This window comes from Epinephelus moara, chromosome 18 (assembly GCF_006386435.1).
Source record: "Epinephelus moara isolate mb chromosome 18, YSFRI_EMoa_1.0, whole genome shotgun sequence".
NCBI classification, from domain to species: domain Eukaryota; kingdom Metazoa; phylum Chordata; class Actinopteri; order Perciformes; family Serranidae; genus Epinephelus; species Epinephelus moara.
Window position 1 is genome coordinate 17,476,714 of NC_065523.1, and position 22,342 is coordinate 17,499,055.

General features: G+C 40.5%; 2 protein-coding genes across 2 annotated transcripts in view; both read right to left on the reverse strand.

Moving 5' to 3' along the window:
* Window positions 1-1,882: 1,882 nt before the first annotated feature.
* Window positions 1,883-7,402, reverse strand: LOC126405605 (putative protein TPRXL; the record flags this gene model as incomplete). Its single annotated transcript, XM_050069409.1, has 1 exon — window positions 1,883-7,402. A coding segment is annotated over one exon (570 nt), but the record flags the coding sequence as incomplete, so codon positions are not given.
* The window catches only part of LOC126405442 (SRC kinase signaling inhibitor 1-like), a 107,046-nt gene continuing 91,954 nt past the window's right edge, over window positions 7,251-22,342 (reverse strand). The window contains exons 19-21 of the mRNA XM_050069175.1: window positions 20,250-21,185; window positions 16,591-16,728; window positions 7,251-7,773 (exon numbers count right to left, since the gene is read on the reverse strand). Of these exons, the coding sequence (XP_049925132.1) occupies window positions 7,768-7,773; window positions 16,591-16,728; window positions 20,250-21,185 (1,080 nt within the window). The 3' untranslated portion in view covers window positions 7,251-7,767. The remainder of the gene's footprint in view (window positions 7,774-16,590; window positions 16,729-20,249; window positions 21,186-22,342) is intronic.

Below are 22,342 nucleotides of genomic sequence, written 5' to 3' on the forward strand. Positions count from 1 at the left end.
GAGAGGTGGCACTGACAGGTGTCCAGTCAGATGCTCCACTTGACAGTAATGCCACTACCAGGTGCATCAGTTTTAGAGGACCCCAATGGACACAGTGATCCACTGCCAATCACATCAGGGGCCATATTCACAAAGCTTCTCAGAATTTCCCCTTAGAGGGGAAGTTAAGACTAGGTCCTTGTAAAAATATGTTATTCACAGAGCATCTTAGACCTGATAAGAGCTCCTGAGGTGAAAAACTGTTAGGGGCAGGGAGGAGTGACTTAAGAGTTTCTTAATCAAACAAGAAAAAGGTGGAAACACAAATAGGTCAGGGAAATATTCTCCAAACGCTGCATGATAGTGAGTAAATGAAACGCTACAGATTAGATGGTGCAGGGATAGTATACTCTTAGGCCTCTTAAAAGTCCTTCTCCCTACTCATTAGGAATATGCACACATTTCCCACCTAATGCTATAACGCCAGAAATGAAATGATCACCATACTAAGATATTTGGAAAACCTGAAAAATTCAACAGTGCAGCAGTGATGACTTGGGTCTGTCTCAACCGGAGAGCTTTCATAGTCAGCAGTTCATTTCACTTTTGCCGGGTGTCCACACCTTGTAGGCTTACAAGAGGGTGCTGACCAGTTGCTGAAGATACATTTTACATGTTCATGTTGGCGATCTACTGAAAAAAACACCTTAAAATGAATTAAAAGAGCAACATATCAGTGATTTTGAAGCTGAACACACGCAAATCATCATTTTTACAGTCTTAAAAGAGATCAGTGGACTAATAGTATTTCTTTAGCAGAGGTGGGACCAAGTCATTGTTTTCTAAGTCACAAGTAAGTTTCAAGTCTTTGCACTTAAGTCCTAAGTCCAGTCCCAAGTAAAGACAAGTGAGTCCCAAGTCAAGTCCCAAGTCTTAAACTTTGATTTGAGTCCTAAACAAGTCGTATGTGCTCTTCGCCAAGACAAGTTATATATTTAATTTACAAAAATCCAGAATGCTTTTTAAAATTTGTACTTCTCAAAAAAAGTCTCTTAAAACAAGTGTGACTGAACTTGATATGAAAAAAAAATAGTGCTGACATTGTACTTTTATATAGCACTATTAACCAATACCACAACAGAATATGTTTATGGTCTGTTTCTTTTGTATATTCTCCTGCAACTTGACTGGATGCCATTGGATTGGTTTAAACAAAGTAAACCTGGGGAAATAAGTGTTGACTTGTTGTGAAAGAATAGCATTGATTCAGGAAATAAAGGGAAATGAATTTATTTGTGGCAGACAATTTAAACAACATACCTTTTCATCTTTGGGCCTGGGGGAAGGTACCAAACATTTTCAAGTCAAAAGATCAAGTCCAAGTGAAGTCATGAGTTGTTAGCATCCAAGTCAAGTTGCAAATCTTTTTTTTGACTTTGTCAAGTCTGAAGTCATCAAATTTGTGACTTGGATCTGACTGAGTCCGAGTCATGTGAATCAAGTCCACACCATGTTCTTTAGTGACAAATTTAATAATCCAATCATGAAAAATACTCTGAAACAAATAATCATAATTTGATTATATGCTATTCCTGTTTTTGTAAGTCCCTCAAATTTAAAACGTGTGCTTCCCAGCGTGTGAACTACAAAAAGGAGATTAAATCTCGACCACTTGTAAATTTTCATCTCCCCTAAAAGAAGAGCAAAAATGAAAAGAACATTGGTAAATCCCAGGTATCAGTACTAAAACAAACAAAAAAAAACAAAAAACAAATACGCACAAATCTAAGAGGAAATTTATTAGTATATTCCTTCCTGCATGAGGCCAAATATCACTACTTTCCTGACGACAAGACAACATAAACAAGTCATTATGAAGCAAGATCAGACACCGCCACTGTACAAGAGAGCTGCACTTTATTGGACACACAATCACAGCAAATTATGTACAAAAGAAGGCAGGTTCAACTGCCAACTGTCTTCTCACAGGAAAAACACACACATTTCTCACAGAATATCATGGCATCCACACTGATAAATTAGTATCTCCAGTATCAGTAGGCTTTTAAATTTATATATCATTATATTATAGATCTATTTTCTGTATTATTTTTGTTCTTATATCACACTACTCTACAAATGGGAGAATCACTCTGTGGAAAGAGTACACCATCACTGGTGACTTCTCTGGTTGGGGTGCGTCCCAGCATTCTGAATCCCTCTAGACATCTAACACTCTCTGCCACAATCGTCATCTTCATAGTCACATAACATCACAGTAAGACTGAACATGCCTGTGTCACAGATACCAAAATAACATCTCATTCTTCATGTTTGTAAACCTCTAACACAGCACCGCTTTTCCCTTTTGCTCTTTCTCATTTTTTTGAGAAAACATGTAGACAACATTTTTTTCGACTGCACCGTGCGATTGCTTGAGACTATACATGCATTGTTTTGTATATACCTTTGTACCCATCGTCATAGTTTATTAATAAAACATCTTCTTTTGGACATAACAATTTGTTGAACTCGCTAGGAATGACTTGGCCTATTTACAAGTCAATTTTTGTTCTTCTACTTTTGATGCCAAGATTTTTGAACATCCACACATTCATGTAAAAACCTCATATACATACTATAGAATGTAGGTTCGTTATAAAAAAAGATACAATGGCAAAAGGAAGAGAGAAAACTTTTAATTCACACAATTAATTCCCTTATTGATCCATCTTGGTGGTTTTAACGACTTCTGTGGTTTAGCTTAACTGCTACTTAAAGCCACTCAGTGCAACAACTGCGACTGAGTGCACAACAAAATGTACTTCCACCTGTTGTAATGATTTAGAGCCTGTTGTCTCTTAATGCTTATGCACTGAGCATCCACGTTCACATTGCTACCACTCCTGTTCACATGCAAACATGACACAGAGGGAAATTAAAGCCATGTAACTTACTTCTGTCAAAGCAGCAAGGCTCCATATGAAGCCTTTGGGCCCACTAACTGACCTTTCACAGTAGTTACCACAATATCCGTGTTTCTGACCAACTCACTAATACAAGCTGAATCACAAATACAGGATGGGGTGAAACCAAAAATAACAGACCAAAGGTCCAGAAAACAACCCCCTAAAACAAAAAGATAGTAGCAAAATAAGCCCCTAAGCACAGGCACTGGTCCAGCCTCTGGCACCTCAATAGTGACCCTTCACATAAGGAGGCAAAGGTGCAGACGAGCTGGACGAGCATTTTCAGGGACAAGCTTTTAAAAAAAATCAAAATTACATAAAATCTAACTCAGTGAAGAAAACCCTAGAATTTAAAAATGAACTTCAGCATATATTACAGAGGCTAACTGTTATCTATACAGATATTTTTAAACAAATATAAAAATGTTCTGCGTATGAATAAATAATCTCAGTGTGAAATGTAATATCTCTCTCAATGAATTAAAAAAGAAAAATCTGTACAAAATGGTCACTAATATATAAAACTGAAGAGATGATGACATTTTACAGTATATAATTTACTCTAGGCCTATATATATATCACACTTTTCTTCACAATTATAATATCATACACAAACATCTCACTTAGATATATTTATATATGTATATTTCTCCTATGTTTGATTTCAAGTTTGCATGAGTTTTTCTGATTGCCAGTGGCATCCACTGTAAGTGTCTGCGACATGCCCTCTAAGCCTCCGGCCATGTTGAAATCACAGCCCACTAACACTTGTCTTGAGGAAAAAAAAAAAAATCATTCCAGAGAGCACTGTCACGCAATTCTGGGAGGTTTCATCTCCGACTTTACTTGGGGAAAGCAGCCAAGCGTGAATACTTCCTCCCCAACGCTCACCAGACGCAAATGCAGCAAATTTAACTCGGAGAGTTATGGATTTGAGTGTGGAACAGCATGAGTAAGTGAATTTCTTTCATTTGACTTCACTCAATATGAAACCCAGGGCTTGAACCTGCCTGGCGAAGCCACAGAGCACCCAGGGTGAGGCGTAATTCGCTGTGCTGTGAGCTTGCAGTTTCACATTGTTAGAACTTGGGGAGTGTTTAGTCAAATGCCACCGCTGCAACCTGACACACTCTGCATTTCAAGTGCTGTTTTCTCTTTTTCTTTCTTTCTTTTTTTGAAAAAATAAATAAATAAAATAAAAATGGGAACAAGCCAATTCTTGCAGTCTCTTCTTTGGGTAAAAGTGGTATTCTGTCATTGCTGCTGATCTAATACTGTAATACAAGATCAACTGGGGATTTCTGGTAAGAACAAAGTCTTAGAGGCACTGGGAAAAACATGGTAACAGGTCCTTGCAGACAAACAGGCAGGAGTTTCACAAAGGCAAAGAGCACTGCCTTGGCAAAATTGCAAGAGTGCTAATACATATTGCACACACTGTTAACTTGCCTATCAAACTTTGTCCTAGGATTACCTCAAACTGAATGGTTTTTATTTCACAGACGCCCCGCACCAAAGACAAAGCAAAGTGAGAGGGGCAGGGAAAGAACAGCCGCTTAATGGCTCTCTGACTGTCAGACCCTTCCTCTCATCTCTTTGGGTCTTTTATATCACAAGCGCTCTCGATAGAGACAAGGCAAGTCAAAGTTGGCCTTATTAAAGAAGCCTTCAAACACATGTCCCCAAACTAATCCCCTCTCCTCAAGCTGCCTACTCTTTGACATGATCCCCTTTTGCACGTTTTAATCTCAATGCCACAAAGAATCGATTTCACACGGTCATTCTTGTGAACCACTGAAATAAAAAATAAAAAATCACTTTGTCTATGACTGTCCGTTCAACCTCATCACCTCCCCAGTGGGCAGCCTTAAGGCAATAACACAGGACAGGGAGCTTTAGAATGGTTCCTTGTTCAGGGTTTACACTTAGGGAATCACTGACAGGCCTTTGATGTGCTTTAAATAGTGATAAACTACTGTCACTGAGGCACACCAAAGGCCTAACATTCATAAATGTTTCAACATGCAGGTAATAAAACCAAATGAGGCAACGGTAATATTGGTAATCTAATGTATGGTATTTTAAATATGCAGGGATATTTTTTTCCTTCCTTTAAGGAACATTTATAGCTTTGTGCTTGTTATAATTAACCGGATTCACAAGGTCAAAATTCGAGGAAAGTGTCAGGCGTTTGAGAGGAAACTGTGCTTGCTTTTTATTTTTATATTCTCATCTCAGGCCCTTGAAGGGTCAAGCTGTATTTGAAGTCTCTAAATATGTGCTGATTAACTCTCTTTATCTTTCAAACACTACTCAAGAGTTGAAACAGTCTCATAGATGTTGAAGTGCGATCACTTCACCGCAGTGAAAGATACATTCTGTTCTAAGAAGGCATTCCATTTTACAATAAGACCTGCAAATTTAGCTGAAAACATTGGAAGCTGCTTCCCATCAGAGTAACTTTGAAGTTCAAAAGAAACAAGTGTCTCCAAAAGAAGCCACTTCATCCGTCACTCTGTAGATCAGATTCCTTAAAGGGTGAAATTGTGTTCTGGTCGATGTGGCATATTTTACCAAAGTGCTCGATATCAATGGTGCAACAGATGTGACTTAAAACCTTAATCACCACACAAGATTTGCTGAAACAAACAACTAGTAGAGTCTGTGCTTCTGCGAACAGCTTGGCTTTACAAGTGCAGACTGTGTGACAAAATGTGTGTGTTAATCATCACTGTGTGTGCGCTTGAGTCTTTGGGAAGGTTTGTGATGTCAGGTGCCAAAATGCCGGAGCAACCTGTAAGATGCTACTGCAGAAACATCCTGATTGTCATAATTAACTAGTTAATACACATATACAGAAATTCAACATGTCTGTACAATTCACTAGTTGCATTCCTTTCTCCTGTTTGTGTAACTGTACCTCCTGGTTCTATTTTAAATGTGCTGTTAGGACTTCTCCCTACAATGTGCTTTTGTGAATACACTGTCTTTTTCAAATCAAAGATTTTCCCATAATTGTTTCTAATTTTCGATGCAAGGATTTCTTTCTGCAGGGATGCATATTAGTATTCAGTGTGACATGAAATCAAAGTCAGACAGTGGAATGTATGCTTGCAACAAAGCAGATCAGATCACATCAGGTCAGAGATCAGGGCATGAGGACAATCATGTAAACTCTTTACACAGTGTGTACAAACGGAGGGGAAAATATAGCACCAGTTCAGAGTTTAAAACACAGGTGATGCAAGAAAAGCCACAAATGCCCTTTTAACACAAAACAGCTTGAAACCACAATCATCACCTTGATCTACTTTTGATTTTTTTCTGAGCACATTCTGCCAGGTGATGTGAGAGCAATATTATCCTGAACACACACGACTACTGGACTCACTTGGTGATTATTGCAGTTCTATTTTCTATGATAAAAGTCACAGTCTAGAAATGTTGTCTATTCCACTAACAACCCCAGTGAGTGAGGGTTTATATGAGACTGCTACTGTCAGTAAATCCATCCAGACCACATCAGCTTACAGCAGGCAGCTGGTAGGAGGGGAGGCCCGTTTGTGCGCTCTCTTTCTGGCAGACTGGCAGTATGACTGCGTGGGAGAACTGCAGAGGAACTATGGAACCAGATCAGAGTAGGAAACTTGTCCAAGAAGAAGATTGTGACTGCTTTTACAGTAAGATAGTTCTTGCCATGGAAATTTGAAGACTCTGCATACTGGAGTGATGCCAAAATTAGAGAGGAAAAAGAAGAGGAAGAAAAAGCGAAAAAGTCCTGAAATAAAATATGACACTAAAAAAAATCCATAATGCAGTTGTTTTCTCGTCATGGTTCATAATGTGATGGTGCTTGAATTCTCCCGTGTCCTCCTCCTCTTCATCACTGAGTGCTGCCAGGGGCGAGGTCCTTATTCACATGCTCATTGCCATCCTCCTTGCAGCTGTTGAGGCTGGAGCTACAACCGCTGGGCTTGAGAACCGCAGAAGGGGGGTTAAGGGAGCTCAGAGGGGTTGGGGAGGAGGGAGACAGGGAAGGAGTTGGGGTGGTGGGTGAGGCAGAAGAGGAGGGGGAGGTAGCAGTGGGAGTAGAGGGGGTGGACAGGCTGCTGGGCAGAGGCAAGGAGGAGGCTCGCTGCTCACGTAGAAGGCGGCGATGTCGGAGGGTGGAGGAGAGGAGCAGGGCCTCAGTGCTCAGACCGGAGGCAGACAGGCTTGCCAGCAGGGCCTTTGCTTGGCTGGAGGAGGCTGTCAGGGAGGGCATTGCCCCCTCCTGGGGGTACTTCCTTAGGCCAGGGGCAAATGCTGCTGCAGGAGAGGGCACTCGGCCTGAGAAAATTCCCGTTTTGATACCAGAGAGGTATGGCTCAATACTGCCACTGGTGCTGTTGGTCCCCAAGGCCTTCAGGTATAGCGGGGACACAGAAGAGGGAGGAAGGGGGAATGGAGGTTTTCAAGGATCAAAGGGAAAATCATGAAAAATTAAAGTCTTTAAAATTGGCTGGGCACTGTCCCCTGCAGCACCTTCCCTTACCATTTCAGTCAAACATGCCTGGCGTGCATGCATGCTTGCACACACACATGCGCACACACACACATGCGCGCGCACACACACACACACACACACACACACACACACACACTCTTACACACATCCACAACTGCACACAGATTGGGGTCCAGTGTAGATTTTGGATTAAACACTGGAGATTTGAAAAGGCTGACAAAGTAAAGGGGGTGGATGGATGTGTGTAGCTCTCTAGTCAGGTGAACAGGAGGAGAAGGAAGCCGAAGAGGCTGGACATGGACAGGTGCTGCTCACTGCTGCAGGGTCACAGGTACAGTAGGTGGGCAGGCCGGGGGTTGCAGGGTGGCACAGGTTCACACAGGGTGGTGGGGTGGGTGAGGTTTGCCACAGGAACAAGTGTCAGAAGAGGTGGAGGGGTGGGGGGTGAAGGAAAGGTGAAAACAGAACAAGAGACAAACACAGGAGATCATTATTCAGGTTGATATCAGCATGTGTGGTGCAAGCCATGAGACAGGCTGCTCTCTACACATGATGACCAAACCACTAATAAACACACCTTTTGTCATATGGTGCAACACTGAGTGACAATGCAAATTACACCGGTGTTGACCACCTTTATTTTGACACTTGTTTTAATGATTATACTCATTAAAAAATGCAAAATAACCTGATGGACAAGCGGCATCACATGTTCAGTCCCTTTGTGTAATAGTGGAATGAGTCAGTAGATGGCACTGTTCCAACAGTATCTAACTCGTGGGGTAACACGTTTGTCACAACATGTATTTGTCTCTCTTTTGCAGGTGGAGCCAAGGTGAATGCATCTGACAGAAACAGTTTGTAAGTTTTATCTGCAGGGTGCAAAACAAGCAGAATACACCAGATTGGTGTCAGGGCTGAGATAAGAGCGAGAAAGGAACTCTTTTACACTTTAGGGAGGTTTTATTTACGCTTTTCATAAGAAGCAACAGTAGGAGAGGTTCTGCAGTGGCTCTAAAAGTTTTAAAAGGTGTTGGTTTAGGGATTATGGGGAGTAGTTCTGTGTGAAAGGAGAGCAGGTGTGCTGGTCTAGACTGCGCTGCTGGGAGGCTTTCACCTGCTCTGTTGCAGTTCCAGAGCCTGTGCTGCCAACCGTCCCCAGAGAGCGGGGCTGTTCCTTCTGCTTGAGGAACTCCTCTCAAGCCTGGCCGACACATTTATTCTGGTCTGTGAGTGCAGCAGAGTAGTCGCCCTTCATCTCACGCACATGTTCGCCTGCCAAACGACACCCTCCCAGGATAGGTCTTCACAACCCCCACCTCGTGCCCAGCACCTTTAACTAGCCTGTTTTACCGCCAGAAGTAATAAGAGGCCAAATGGGAAATGGAAATAGGGTTTTGCGGCGTGAAAGTGATTCACATTGTCATGCCCTCCTTGATCTATGCCAAAGCAAACGGGGAGAAATTGTGGCTTTGAACTGTCTGTTCTTATCCAGCACATTGATTCGAAGGATCCTCATGCCTGGAATGCTCTAATACCTCTGAGTAAAGCTTTAGTGAGCAGGCGGCGCGGGCAGAGTGGCACAGAGCACCATCAGAGAGGCTCTGTTAATTTTAACACCTGCAATTAACACGCATACAGGTAACATCAGAGCCTAAACTTACAAAAGAACCTGATGCTTTGCAAAAAACTTGAGCATTAAAGCTGATGTTGGTAACTTTTATAAAAACAACCTCATCATATTTGCTGAAACTGTCACTGCATCCACACATAAGTATATTAGACAGATGAGCTGTGAAAAAACCCATGTTCCTCTGCCTCCTCGTACTGCTTCTAATGGCATTACTGCATGTGAATAAAAACAGCCAATCAGAGCCAAGGAGTCTCTGAAACAGCTGTCAGTCATGTCAATCACTGCATGTGCACTGGTGGTCAAACTGTCAAACTAGGCAACCTGATGCCTATTTCTCACATCACATGTTTTCAGAAAAATATTTTAGTGCACAGTTTAGCTGTAAAATGAGACAGTTTGTGACCATGTTGCAAACAGTTGAGTGAAGCACCGCCCACCAGCTGGAGCATGAAAAAGCATGAACATAGCAGTTGTGGCAGCTGCTTGCCATCCCCTGTGGTTGGCTTGTCAAGGGTGGGGTATTGCAACACAGCGGTTATCGCAACAGCCCTAGAAGAAACACCATTTTTTTTCAAAGACTATCTGTCTCATGTAATACTGTTTAGATGGAGTGACAGTGTCAGCAAATATGACAAAAAGTTATTTTCATAAAAGTTACCAACTGTAGCTTTAATGGCACTTTTGTTGCTCCAGTGATAAAGTCTATTTGGAACACATTATTTGCATGTCCAGGAGGTTAGCAAGAGATAAGCCCTGAAATGTGATTCACCAGGCCAGGTGCTAAAGCTTACACTGCTATCCCAAAAATCCAAATTATAATTAGCTGAATGGCACAATGTTCATTCAACCAGCAAATTTATCTTGATAAAAAAAAACCCCAACCCTAACTTGAAATTGGCAAAGCTAAACGCGGGACCCTCATGAAACCAAAAAATTATGCCAGTGCATCTTGTTTTAGCTGATTACAGATGGTACACAGTGATGTCTTAAAATGTTTAACTGTCCCTCCAGCTGGCTTTCATGACATGTTAATGTGCACCAGCTGCCTTTTATTTGAACTGGTGGGAAATGTTATTGTGTGGATAATGCCACTGATGCTAAAGGTATTTATATATTTAGATCTATTCATATATTAGCTGGGGGGTGGGACCACTGAGATACTCTAAAGTGGTGTGCTCATTCCTTGAGTTCAAAATGCCCTAGAAATGTCAGTAATCATTCGGCCAGAGGAAACAAAAGAGAACACACCACTGGAAACTCGAAGTAGGGTAAAAGTTTGGGGTCACGTTTAGGGAATTCTGTCCAGGAAAGGTTCCAGAGAAGAAGCATTTTTACCTTAATCTGCGGGCCAAGGAGAGAGGTCACCCATGGTGGGCACGTCTAATTGTCAGAACAACAACATCAGTCAAAGTGTGATCAGCAGGTGAGTTTGAGGGAGAAATGAGGGTGGGGTGAAACACTGTGGTGGCTTATTTCATCATTTTTTGGTTACAACTAAGGCATAATACTGTATGTGGATCCTAGAAAAATAGATGCTGAAGACTGTGACTGTGACACATTCTGCACAAACACATTCTTCAAAAATAACCTGTTTACTTTTTAGTCGTAAAAAAAAGTAGCAGAGTGCTCATATTTTTTAGCTGCCATAATTAAGATTTCTCTTCAAAAAGATCGGGAGCACAATGTCACTGATGGGTTAAAAAAACACCAGGTGAAGTGAACAGAGTCTGCAGAAGTTCTTAATTAGCTCTTATAAGCTGTATGCAAATGAGCCAGCCGGCTTGATAATTTGATGAGATGAGCTGCAGATAATCAGCGCGTTTTCCAGCATAGCCCGTGCTCAGCTGTTTCATTATACTGAATTTAAATGTTTTAGAAGACAGATTTTGCTCCATCCTTCTGTAAGCTAAATTGTCGGGATCTGTGCTATTTTCTTGGTTTGACGTTAAAGGCAATGGGAATCTGACCGAGAGGAGCAATTTCAAAAGCAACAGCTTGTGGAAACCAACAACACAAGGCTACATTCAGAGCATCTTGCTTCATTAAGGTTTAAATAGGTTGCTAAAATATTTGTGTTGGCAGTTTCAACCAGGACTCATGGTACAGTACTGTACATGGCACTGCATGGTTAAGATGGAGTTCACACTTCAAGATTATGGAACCAGTGTTAATAAATAAAGACATTATAAAATAATCATAAAAAATTATATGAAATATTTAAATCAACCTAATCTTAATAATTCAAGAAATAATTAAAATTCAACTCATTATTATGTGATGTTATTTCATCATTCATTTTCATAACATCAGAATTTTACTGTATCCCATCATCATTTTTATTTGAATAGACATTTTAATTTTACTTTTTCAAAAGGCTGATTTGATTTAAAATGGCATTTTTCCCCCATCACTTTTTTATGACTTTATACTGTCACTTTTTGTTACAGTGGTGTTGTCGCTGCCCTTTCACCTTTCAGCCAGTGACGTTAATTCAGAATTACTTTGACACTGTTGCCGCTCTGGCTAACAGGAGCTAACTGGCTAAAACTTGCCGGTTTAACATTTCATAATAATGACTTTCATTTTAATCATTTTTTTCATTTATGTGTTTTACACAATTTATTTGTGTGATTATTTATTTCATAATCATTGATTTGTTTAATATTTAACACTTTGGGGAGCCATGCACATTTAGATCTTTTTAAAGAAGTATTTCACTGCTGTAAAAATGGTCTTTTCTTAAAACCTTCTATAGAGTAGATGCAAATATTTTTGAAAATAGTGCTACATGCACAGAGAAAACCAAAGTAAAAAAACTGTGGCATTTTCTTTTGCTGAAGAGGTAGAAAACCTACAATTACGAGAATGCACTGCATTGCACCGGGCCAATAAATGCTACCACTGGTGGCTGATGCAATGCAAGCTCTTCAGTTTTTACACAGGACACAATATGGCAGCCAGCTAGCAATAAATTATCTTAAGGTACAGTTAACAGTGGGTTAAAATATATTTTTGGAAACATTAGAGGCAACAAATAGACAACGCAGCAGTTTGTTTTTTCAGCCTCCATTTTGATAATTCAGGAAACAGTATGGTGCCCACTTCCTATTCACAAAATTCTTGTATTATAGCCAAACAGTGCACTATATGTTTCTGAAGTCACTTTAGGTGAGAAATAGGCAATACAGTAACATAATCTTGGATTATATGTGATCAGCACAGCCTTGTCTTACTGTTTGATCTGATTTTGGATCTCTCAATCTGCTTATACAGTGTCTGTGGTGGCAGGTATACGTAAATGCAGAAGTACAATCTGTAGTTGGAGCAATAGCCCTAGAGCTAGCCATGTTAAAATGCCCAATTTTACAGCATAAATAAGCATTTTGACAGCCTGGTACAAAAAAACAGTCTTGGTCTCTATAGCTAATTTCAACATTCATGACAACTGTACAGGGGTGAATATTTATATAACTCAGCCGTTTACATTCTATTAAGACCCAAATTTACGCATATTTATGTGTTATGTCACTTGCAAGGCGACTTCTGGCTCCAAAATACCAAGATGGCGATGGGCAAAGTGCTGAACTCAAGGCTTCAAAAAGGCAGTCCACAAACCAATGGGTGTCATCATGGTAGCTTTGTTCATTATTTTTACAGCCTATGGTACGACCACACTGGATGGCAGGTACATATTAAGAATCCTCTACTTTCTTAACGAATGGCCTGACTATTCTTGTTTTTGTATAACAAATCAAAACAAACTTCTACCTACTTGTGCACTGACTGACCACTTGACCTTTCAACTACTCACTGCATCTCATACTTCATAATGCCACAACAGCAGTTGTTGTGAAAGCTGCCACAGCTGACTGTTTATTCTCTTGGTTAAAGTCAGCTGGTTCTTTTGTTTCTTTTTGTTATTCGTCATGCAGTTGTGGTATGTTGCCACCCTAAACGGCTTGGCACCAACTTCCCACGCTGACAATTAGCTTTGAGTGCCCACTGTCCCTCTGAGGATAGCGCTTTCACACATACAGCTTCTTTAACAATGGCTGTTTTGAACAGTTTGTGGACAAAGAGAGTGCGCCGTGAGTGTCATAATGAAATAATGGGACTAATTTTGCTTTCATTAGACAGGGGTAGGAATCCACTCTGCTTCCAAATCACAGAGAACGAGTGAGACTGATGGGGAAAAGAGTAAAAAGGAGAAACGGGCAGCGTGTGTAAATTGCAGAGTACAGAGAGCGGAAAAAGGAAAGAGACATAGAGAAGAGGAAATGTGAAAGACTTAATGGTGGGGAAAGAGAGCTGTCCTCTTCATATTGAATAATCCGTGATTGCCAGTGACTCAAGGGGCGATTATTACATGGCACTGCAGAGATTCCTCCCAATCTTCTCTCAGTCTGAGCCGACCAAAGCTTCATTACGTCCCCATCTCTCCAATCTCTCCCTCTCTGCCTAACACATTCACTTCTCTGCAATCTTCAAGACTGAATTTGTGTCTGAATGCTCTGTCAAATTCTTTGGGGTATGGAGGTTTAGGTTCACTTCACTGCTCCTGTTATTTTTCAAATTACATTGACATTAAGCTTTTTTTCCCCTGTGCACAGGAGTGGTGCAAAAATCTCGCCTTGGCTTTACTGGACTGACATGCTTCAACAGTTCAATTTCCTTGCCTCCAGAGGCCATCAGGCATCCTTATGTCCAGTCCTTTACCTTATTTTATAGCACCAAAATGCTGGCAAATTAAAAGCAGGAAAAAAAGGTGTTGAGCCAGCTATCAGGCAAATGTATAACCACATATGTATGGAAAGAGGTTTCCGCAGGGAGTTTTCAAGTTTCTGATATCAAACTTCAGTCATTTTAAGTTTTTAATGCACATTACATTTAAAAATAATAGGCTTCAGACTTCAACAATATATTTTTGTCTGTCTATGTGACCAAGCTGATTTCTCATTCAACACAAACAGGTTAAGTTTTACATGTTCTCATACCAATAGGACAAAATTCAAGACTTACACAAGTCTATTTTGATAATATGCAATGCTAAGAAAATTAGTTTTATAACTTTTTAATTGGTTTAGATACTAAACTTAGAGACAGCTCAAGATTATCAGACATAAAAACACAGTTTGTAGATTTAAGCACTAATCCTCTGCCACTGTCACCTGTCTGACACACGATTCTCTGCGGGACAAAAAGCCTGCAGAGGACACTTTGATATATTTTGACAAACTCGTAATAATGAGACTGCCACAACAATGTGACTTTGGCATCAAAGAATTTATGATCATTAGCTATACTGGATTTAAATTCAATTAATCATAGCCACAGTGTTTCAAAAAAAAAAAAGAAATAAAGAAATATCTTAAACTATACACATTTTGTGGAATGTGAGCTGAGGAGTGAAGCATGGTGGAGACATGCAGTAGTTTTGTGGGGCAAGGAGAGGACTAAGTGGAGGTAAAAAGTGAGGGTAAAGGTTAATACTTGATCTAGTCTGAAAAATACAGAGGGGCTGCATGGCTATTCTGGAGACTCTGACCCCCTTTACACCTTGCATTAAGATACATTTGGGGTGATCTGATTACAATCAAATAGTGCTAGACCACATGAAAGTACTGGTGTAACTGCACTGAGCAAAGATTGTGATCTGAATGGTCAAACCAACCCTGGGGTGGTCAGGGACGCATTGTGACCACACTGAACACAGGTGTAAATGCAATGGCATTTTCAGTCCACATAAAACAACTACATGGGCAGAAATACATAACTGCACACAACTGTTCAAAGCCAGTGAGGTAGCAGCAGCTCTCTCACCTGATGCCAAAGCTACAGGGCACACAGTGGTCTCTTTTTCATCTGATGCTACCACTACTAATACTACGTCTCCCTCAGCTGTAATGCATTCCTGTCGGTCACTGTCTTAACAATCATGGAGGCCTGTTTCAGCCCTATCCTGACTGACTCTGACATATATAACAAAGACAACTATAGACCAGCAAACTTTTTTTTTTAAATATTTGTTTCAAGGGGTGACCTCTAGCTCACCTGGAAGAGTGTGCGCCCCATATACTGTAGGCTGAGTCCTTTGCAGTGGCCTGGGTTTGATACCAACCTGTGGCTCTTGCTGCATGTCATCCCCCCACTCTCCCCCAATTCTGGTCAATCTCTAGCCGCACATAATAAAGGCAATAAAAGCCCACCCAAAAGATCTTTAAAAATATGTATATTTGTTTTTAATTCTACAACAATATTGTCTCTGAATGCAGCCAATATGCTGATGTGCACACTATGTAATTGTATTTTTTTTTTTAATGAAAAATTCTGATCATAATAGTTGTTGACAGGACTGTATGGTTCTTTGAGCTGGACAGAACGATCAGATGTCATTGTTAATGCTGGAGACATATAATGTAATGCAACAGCAGCTAATCCTTGGGAAACATCGGCTCCTCTGTTTAAGAAATTAAATCTGCTGTCAATTTTTATATTAACATACATCAAACAAATATTTTTATGTATAAATGTATGTTTCAAAAGCCCAGCTTACCAGATGTATTTAACAACCTTCTACTAATGAACTCTGATGTACATTCATATCCAACAGGACAAGCAGAGGATATTTATCTTTCCTATTACCGCACATCACTTGGGCAATATGCTTTGAAATATGGAGGACCATTACTATGGAACAATAGTCCTCACTTCATTAAACCCGTCCATCCTTACTCTCATTTAAATCTAATATAAAAAAAACACCTGTGCCATAGTTAATGTATTAGTTATGTTCATGTGTTATGTGTATGTGTCTGTTTCATTTATGATGATTATATCTTCTTGTTTTGTCTGTTATATTCTAACGTATAAGTGAGAAAATTATTTGTCATAGAATACATTTGAAATTCTAGAGGGGAGGTTTTCATCATAAGACCCTTTGGTGTTTCTTACCTATCTTGCACAATCCCTGACATGTTTATTTTTATATACTTTTTTTTAAATCATATCTTGTGTACCAATAAAATTCAAATTCAAAATTAGGTTAAATGATACCTGGATACAAGACACATTTTAATGCAAGGTGTAAAGGGCATCTTTGTCAGCTTGCAGAGGTTCAGTGTGAAGGCGCCATCACCTTTATAAAAAAATCAGGTTTCTATATCAAGAAGAAGGTCATCAAAGTTGCCTGTATATGTGAAAAAAACTCCCATCTTACTTGATTTATAGCAGACACAGATCATTGCCTCTTTTGCCCCAGTTTCAGACAGAGGACATAGTAAAAATGCAACGTCTTTTTTATAATGATCATTTTCACTTTTATGATTTTTATACAAGCCTTTTTTTTTTTTTTTTCCTGAAAAACGGTTATGGCCTTCACTGTCACCCCTGCAAAAGGCAGCCAATACAGAGAATGTCCAGAAAATACCATTCAGTCCGTCTGCACAGGCAGCCAGATCAAGTGTGCATTTGGCCTTGACAACAGCTAAATATAAGATAATACCTGGTTCTGGCCCTGGCTCTTCAGGAAGTCCTCTCTTCTGCCACTTTTAGTCTTGTCTGTGCTGTTCTGCTGCAGGTGCTTCAGTTTGGAGGCAGCTGAGGAGTGGAGGACTTTACCAGCGCTTGTACCATTCCCTCCCTGAAAGGAGAAGAGAGGAGAGGTGTGTGAAGCGCACCTTAGACACACATAACATGGTCATACATTTAATTTCTCCTCTTCAGTGCCTTAGTTTACGCATCACACTCACATCAGATGCACATCAACTTCATACAGAAGTTGATTCCAACAAGCAAGTCTGTCTCCTGAGAGACCAATGAGGTTTTTAAGATCAGAGCTTGTTGCTGATACAACTGAACAATCTACTTCAGAGTTTCACCATCTATCAGTAGAAAAATGACAAAGACAAGAATATAGAAACACAACATCAAAACTGACGATGCGTAGCCTAGCCTCACCGCAGGATCCACGAGACAGTGTGCTTAATGATCTTTCCCGCTGAGTTACTCTGTCGACTGTCTAATACGCACAAAAACAAATACACACTCTGGCAAATTTCCATCCAACTGTGCCTCTTGTGCACACAGAGACATTAGCTGAAAGGAGTAGCATTGAATATCTTTAATCTTTCTCTGCTACAATAATTCAAGGCAAAGAAACCTGCCTTTCTTTCCTTCGAGCCCATTCTTCTCTTGATGTGAAGCTGAATTTTGAAATGCAGACATAAAATATACAGTATATTTAATGCTTTATTTAATGTGCTAATTAAAACTGAACTGTAATGGGGCTTGAAAGGAGATCGCTTGTCAGTATGAATTTGGTGACTACGCAAGCAAATGTGGACAAGAGTAGGAAGAAGGGTCATGTAGAAATGATGAACGTGGTTGAAGTTGGAGTGATGAAATAATGTGTGGAGACACTGTAATCCTCAGCCATGCCTATGGGAATGCTCCCTGGCTCGACATCACAGGGCTGAAACTCACCATGACAGTGCGACTGTCAGTTATTGCAGCCCTGCCCTGAGTGGGAGGCTACATTCAGAGCAACAGGGAATACTATGCGAGCTGTCAAGACACCTCACTGAAGTGGCAGCTGACACAGAAACGCAATAAGTCTTTTGATTATCCCTAATCTTTTGTTGTGTTACGGTCAACTGGAGGTGAGGTGAAAGAAGGCTACTCGCAATGTCTCGTAATAGTTCAACAAGTGGTCATTAGATGTTAACAAGAAGTGTATTAGAAGTGATATTTGGCTTCAGTATAAGAGATGGATTTCTATCCTCATGAAGGTTTCTGAGTAGTGGGATTAATAACAAAGTTGCGCACAATTTTATTTACTATGTTTTCAGCCTGACTTTTCGATCAATATTTATTTTTATTTTTTTTAAGTATCTTTGATATTTTTCAACCTTGACCCTATTTTCCTATGTTTTTCTGTCTAAGGGATTAATGAGAACAACGGTTTTTGAAACTGGTCCAGCACTGAGCAGCAGAACAGGCTGCAATGTAACCACTCAGGGGATATGCACCCACAATGTACTGTACGTCCACTGAAAGTGTTTGGTTTTGCAACTGACCTGTTGTCAGGTTATCATTGTAAGTGTCTGAAAAAACCCTACAAAGATAGACCTTTTTGTTATCCCTTGTTTCATCCTAAACAGCCCCAAAATGACTATTGTCAAAGCCACCAGTCTCCTTTTAAAGCCAGCATATTAACTGGGTGAGTTATGGGTTTATTTTGACCAAAGCAAAGTAGATGATTGTTGGAACTAGTGTCACAATACTTTAATTTCTAACTTTAATACAATACCTGCAAAAATATCAGTGGTCTGTACCTTTTTCAGTACCACAGGGAAAAACTGACATTTTGGGCATAAAATTGAATTTTTTTATTAAAAAATGAGTATTACAAGTAACATGTTCCAAATCCTCTGCGACTGTCACACATTCAAAATGCAATAAAGTGCAAGTAAAAAACAAAACTGTGTTGCAAGAGCCTATATGCAACCGGAATGAGTAAGACAACGAGAAGACAGCTCTGTGAGTGAGAGGAGGTGGGGCTATGGGGCGGTTTGTGTGTCAACTTACTGTTGGAGAGAAAAGAGAGTAAGAAAGTAGTAGGCTGTTGATAATATCGATTGAGAATTGATATGTATTGATAAATCCACATTTTTGACAACACTACTTGGCACAGTGGTAAGATGAACTAAGACGGTTTTTGTGAGTTTTTGTTTGTGTCAACTCAGAATGTAGTGTGCTTTACGATGATAGAGTAGAGCTCTATCAGAGCCCTTAGAGTAGAGCAGTGTTTGCCCTCCTTGATTTCTCCAGATCAAAGGGGATTTGTCAAGGGTAGACGTGGCCTCTTAAATTTAGGGAGGCTTTTTAATATAATTTATACTCCATCATCCCCAGTGCCTGAGATTGCTTTATCGCTTGATGCTGAAAAAGCTTTTGATTGGGAGACGTGAAACTACTTGTATTACACTCTTGATAAATTTGGCCTGGCTCAAAGATTTATTTCATGGATAAAATTCCTACAGCTCATCCATGGCACGTGTCAGAACAAATACTTTGCATGTCCCCTATTATCCACTTTTATCGTGGAACCAGACAGGGATGCCCCCTCTCCCCTCTCCTATTGATTTCATATATTTTACCATTAGAAATTAAGCTGTGAACACATAACAAGGTCAGGGGAATCCAACAGAAAAGAACAGAAAGTGTCGCTTTATGCAAATGACCTTTTACTTTACATTTCTGACCCTATAAGCTCACTTCCAACTGCATTTACCATCTTTCAAAACTTTGGCAGTATTTTAGATTATAAATTAAATACATGCATACATACATAAGAGCAAACTACTTGCTATTAACTCCAAAGCCAGGGAGATTTCAAAATGGGAAATGAAAGTTGACGGTGCACAAGTGCCCCAAGTGGTTACATTGCAGCCCACAGCTGCTGGCTACAGCACTCTTGCTCGAGGTTGAAAAATACCGAAGTTGCCCTTTAAATCATATTTTTACCTGAAATGACCCACATTGTATTCTGTCTGTGTTCTGTGAAACACAATCACAAAGTAACTTTTGGTGTGTGCAATAATGATGTGACACAGTACATAAAAATGCCTTTAGGCTTGTTTAAAAAACACCAGATTAGCTGATGTGCCTCGACACAATATTATTTTGTTTAAAACTGTTTCTGAGGAAACGAGAGTTGAATTTCAGACAAAAGAAAGATAAGAAGATAGAGCCGACAAGTACAGAGGAGAAAAAAAGAAGAGGAAATTAAGATATATGCACTGACTATGCATTTGTTTTTATTACCTGTTTAGTGTAACAAAAGGAGAAATTGGCTAGCTTTACAGACAGAAAACAGATGCCAGGACAGATCGATAAAGAAACAATTAACAGCTTTGAGCTCAGTAGGATAGCTGCTCCAGCACTAATCACAGAACAGACAAGTAGGGAGGAAGTCTGTTGTCTGTCCCCTATTACATATTTTCAATTTCAAATACAATTAGATGCTGATTTAGTCAGGGAGCAGACATCAGAAGCCTGAAAATTAAGTTTCAACAGTCACCCATAGAGAAGCAGTGAAGAGAGAATATAGAGCACACTGCTTCAGTGCAGGAATATGCACAGCAGGTGTAAGCAATGAACCTGGATCGATGCTGGGCTGAAAGAGGATGGCTTGGGTGGGACCGGAGGCTTCTTTGTCTCTGTGGTTGGACTGCCCGTCACCTGCACAGGTTTGCTTTTGGTGGCTGTCTCAGTGTAGAGCTGCTGTGATGGATGGCCACTGATCTCTATCAAGGTGTTCTCCAGTTCACGAATAGTCTCCTCCAAGCTGTCCAGCCTCCTGTAGGTGCTGAGTCGGATACCTTCTCTGCGTTTCCTCTGGATCTCGTTGGATAGACTGTCCGCAGAGCTAAGTGATCCACTGGACTTCTGAGTAATGTTTACTGATGTCTGCTGTACCTCAGGAATCTTAATTTCAGTGTTGTGTTGAAGTGTCAACACTCTGTCCCCTGTCTCTATCCCTCTCCTCAGAGCATCCACCAGAGAGCTCTGCTGGCCCAAGTGGAGGGAGGAGGACTTTATTCTGGGTTTGGGCACCGGCTTGGATGACTCCAAAAGGGAATACAGCAGCCTGTAGGCATCCCTGACTGTATTTAATTCTCTGAGGAGCACTAGTAGAGGCCGTCCACTCAGCTGGACCTCAGGGACTTCATTAGTCTGTGGTGAGATGGTCAGAGTCTGCAGAGCTTCTCCTATAGTCCTGCTGAGCTCCTGGACCTCAATGGGAGACACTACCCTCACCTCCAGCTCTGTCAACAGCAGGGCAACTTCCGGTTTTGACTCCATGTCCTCCTTAAAACTACGCTGCTCTTGCTCTTGCTGAATAGGGCTTTCAAATAAATCCCTTTCTTTTAAAGTTTGAGTCTGGTAGACGGTGTGATGACCAGTCCAATCTTGTGACGGACTCTCTTTTCGAGGGTAATTTACTGAATCTCTGACAGGATCCTCTGAGGCAGTGGATGAAGCTGGCAAACACTCTGTCAACACGATGTGGGGAACAGGAGACAAGCACCTTCCCTATAAATGAGGAAAGCACTTGAGGTTTAAATTTTAACACAATGAACTGGTTATAGCTTCAGCACAATCCAACAACTTGTGTGAGATCACTGTAGACTCAGAAAACCAAAAGAAAGAAATAAGTTAGCAGTTTCAACAACCTGTATGTTATGTATATCTAGAAAACTTCCTCTTAAAATAAGTATCGGTATGTGAACGTGTGTGCTCCTAACATGTGCATCTGATGTGCTGTCTGTGTAGTCTGTTCCATGAAGCTCCCTCTCAAGTCTAAAGCAGTCCAGTAAGGTCCCCATCAGACAGAACATTTTGTAACATGCAAAACACACGTGCACAGTAATGCTTTTTTGTTTAGGCCTGCTTCTTTTTCTAATTTTGTTTTTTAATACTTAGGCAACTACCCAATCAGATGTCCTTAGCATAAAGGCTATTTTGCTGTGAAGCAAACAATCTGCATAAAAAAACAAACCAAAAAAAAACAAGTGGAGGGCACCTATTCTTGCTCTCATTGAGGGTGAGAGAGAAATATGAGTGACAGAAATATGAGTGGGTACATGAATCTTTCGGAAAGAGGAGAAGTCACATGGAGAACCACCAGCTGGTCCGGCAGCTTCACAGGGATGATGGTTGGTTGAAGGCTTATTTTAGGGTAAGTCTGGAACAGTTTGACAATCTGCTGTCAATCGCCAGGCCTAATCACAGTTGAGAAAACATTAGAAAGTAGCTGAGACTACGTTTTTTTCAGATATGTCTTGCAGCTCGCGTAGGACAGTGCTGAAAGTGAGCTTAAGTTAGCTTAACAAAAATCTTATATGGTGCCCTGCTAACTTGTTGCTATCGCCACCACAGGATGCTCAACTCTCAATTCATCTGATTGGGCAATGGACAAAAAAAACAGCAGTGATGTCAGGTGCTTTTCCACTATGATTTGAAGTTTTTTTCAACTCAAGGTGTTCAGGATGCTCTTGCAAAAATGTGGGTTCATGGGATGGAAAAATCAGAGCTGCTCAGCAACGCAAATGCAACAAGAAGAACGCTGAAAACATTCTAAAAAGCCTCTGCAGGCTGTTAAAACACACTCTGTCTGATTGGGACCTAAAGCACAGCTGGGCAGCAGTCTGACACAAGTTTTTACTAGTGATCACACACACACACTACTA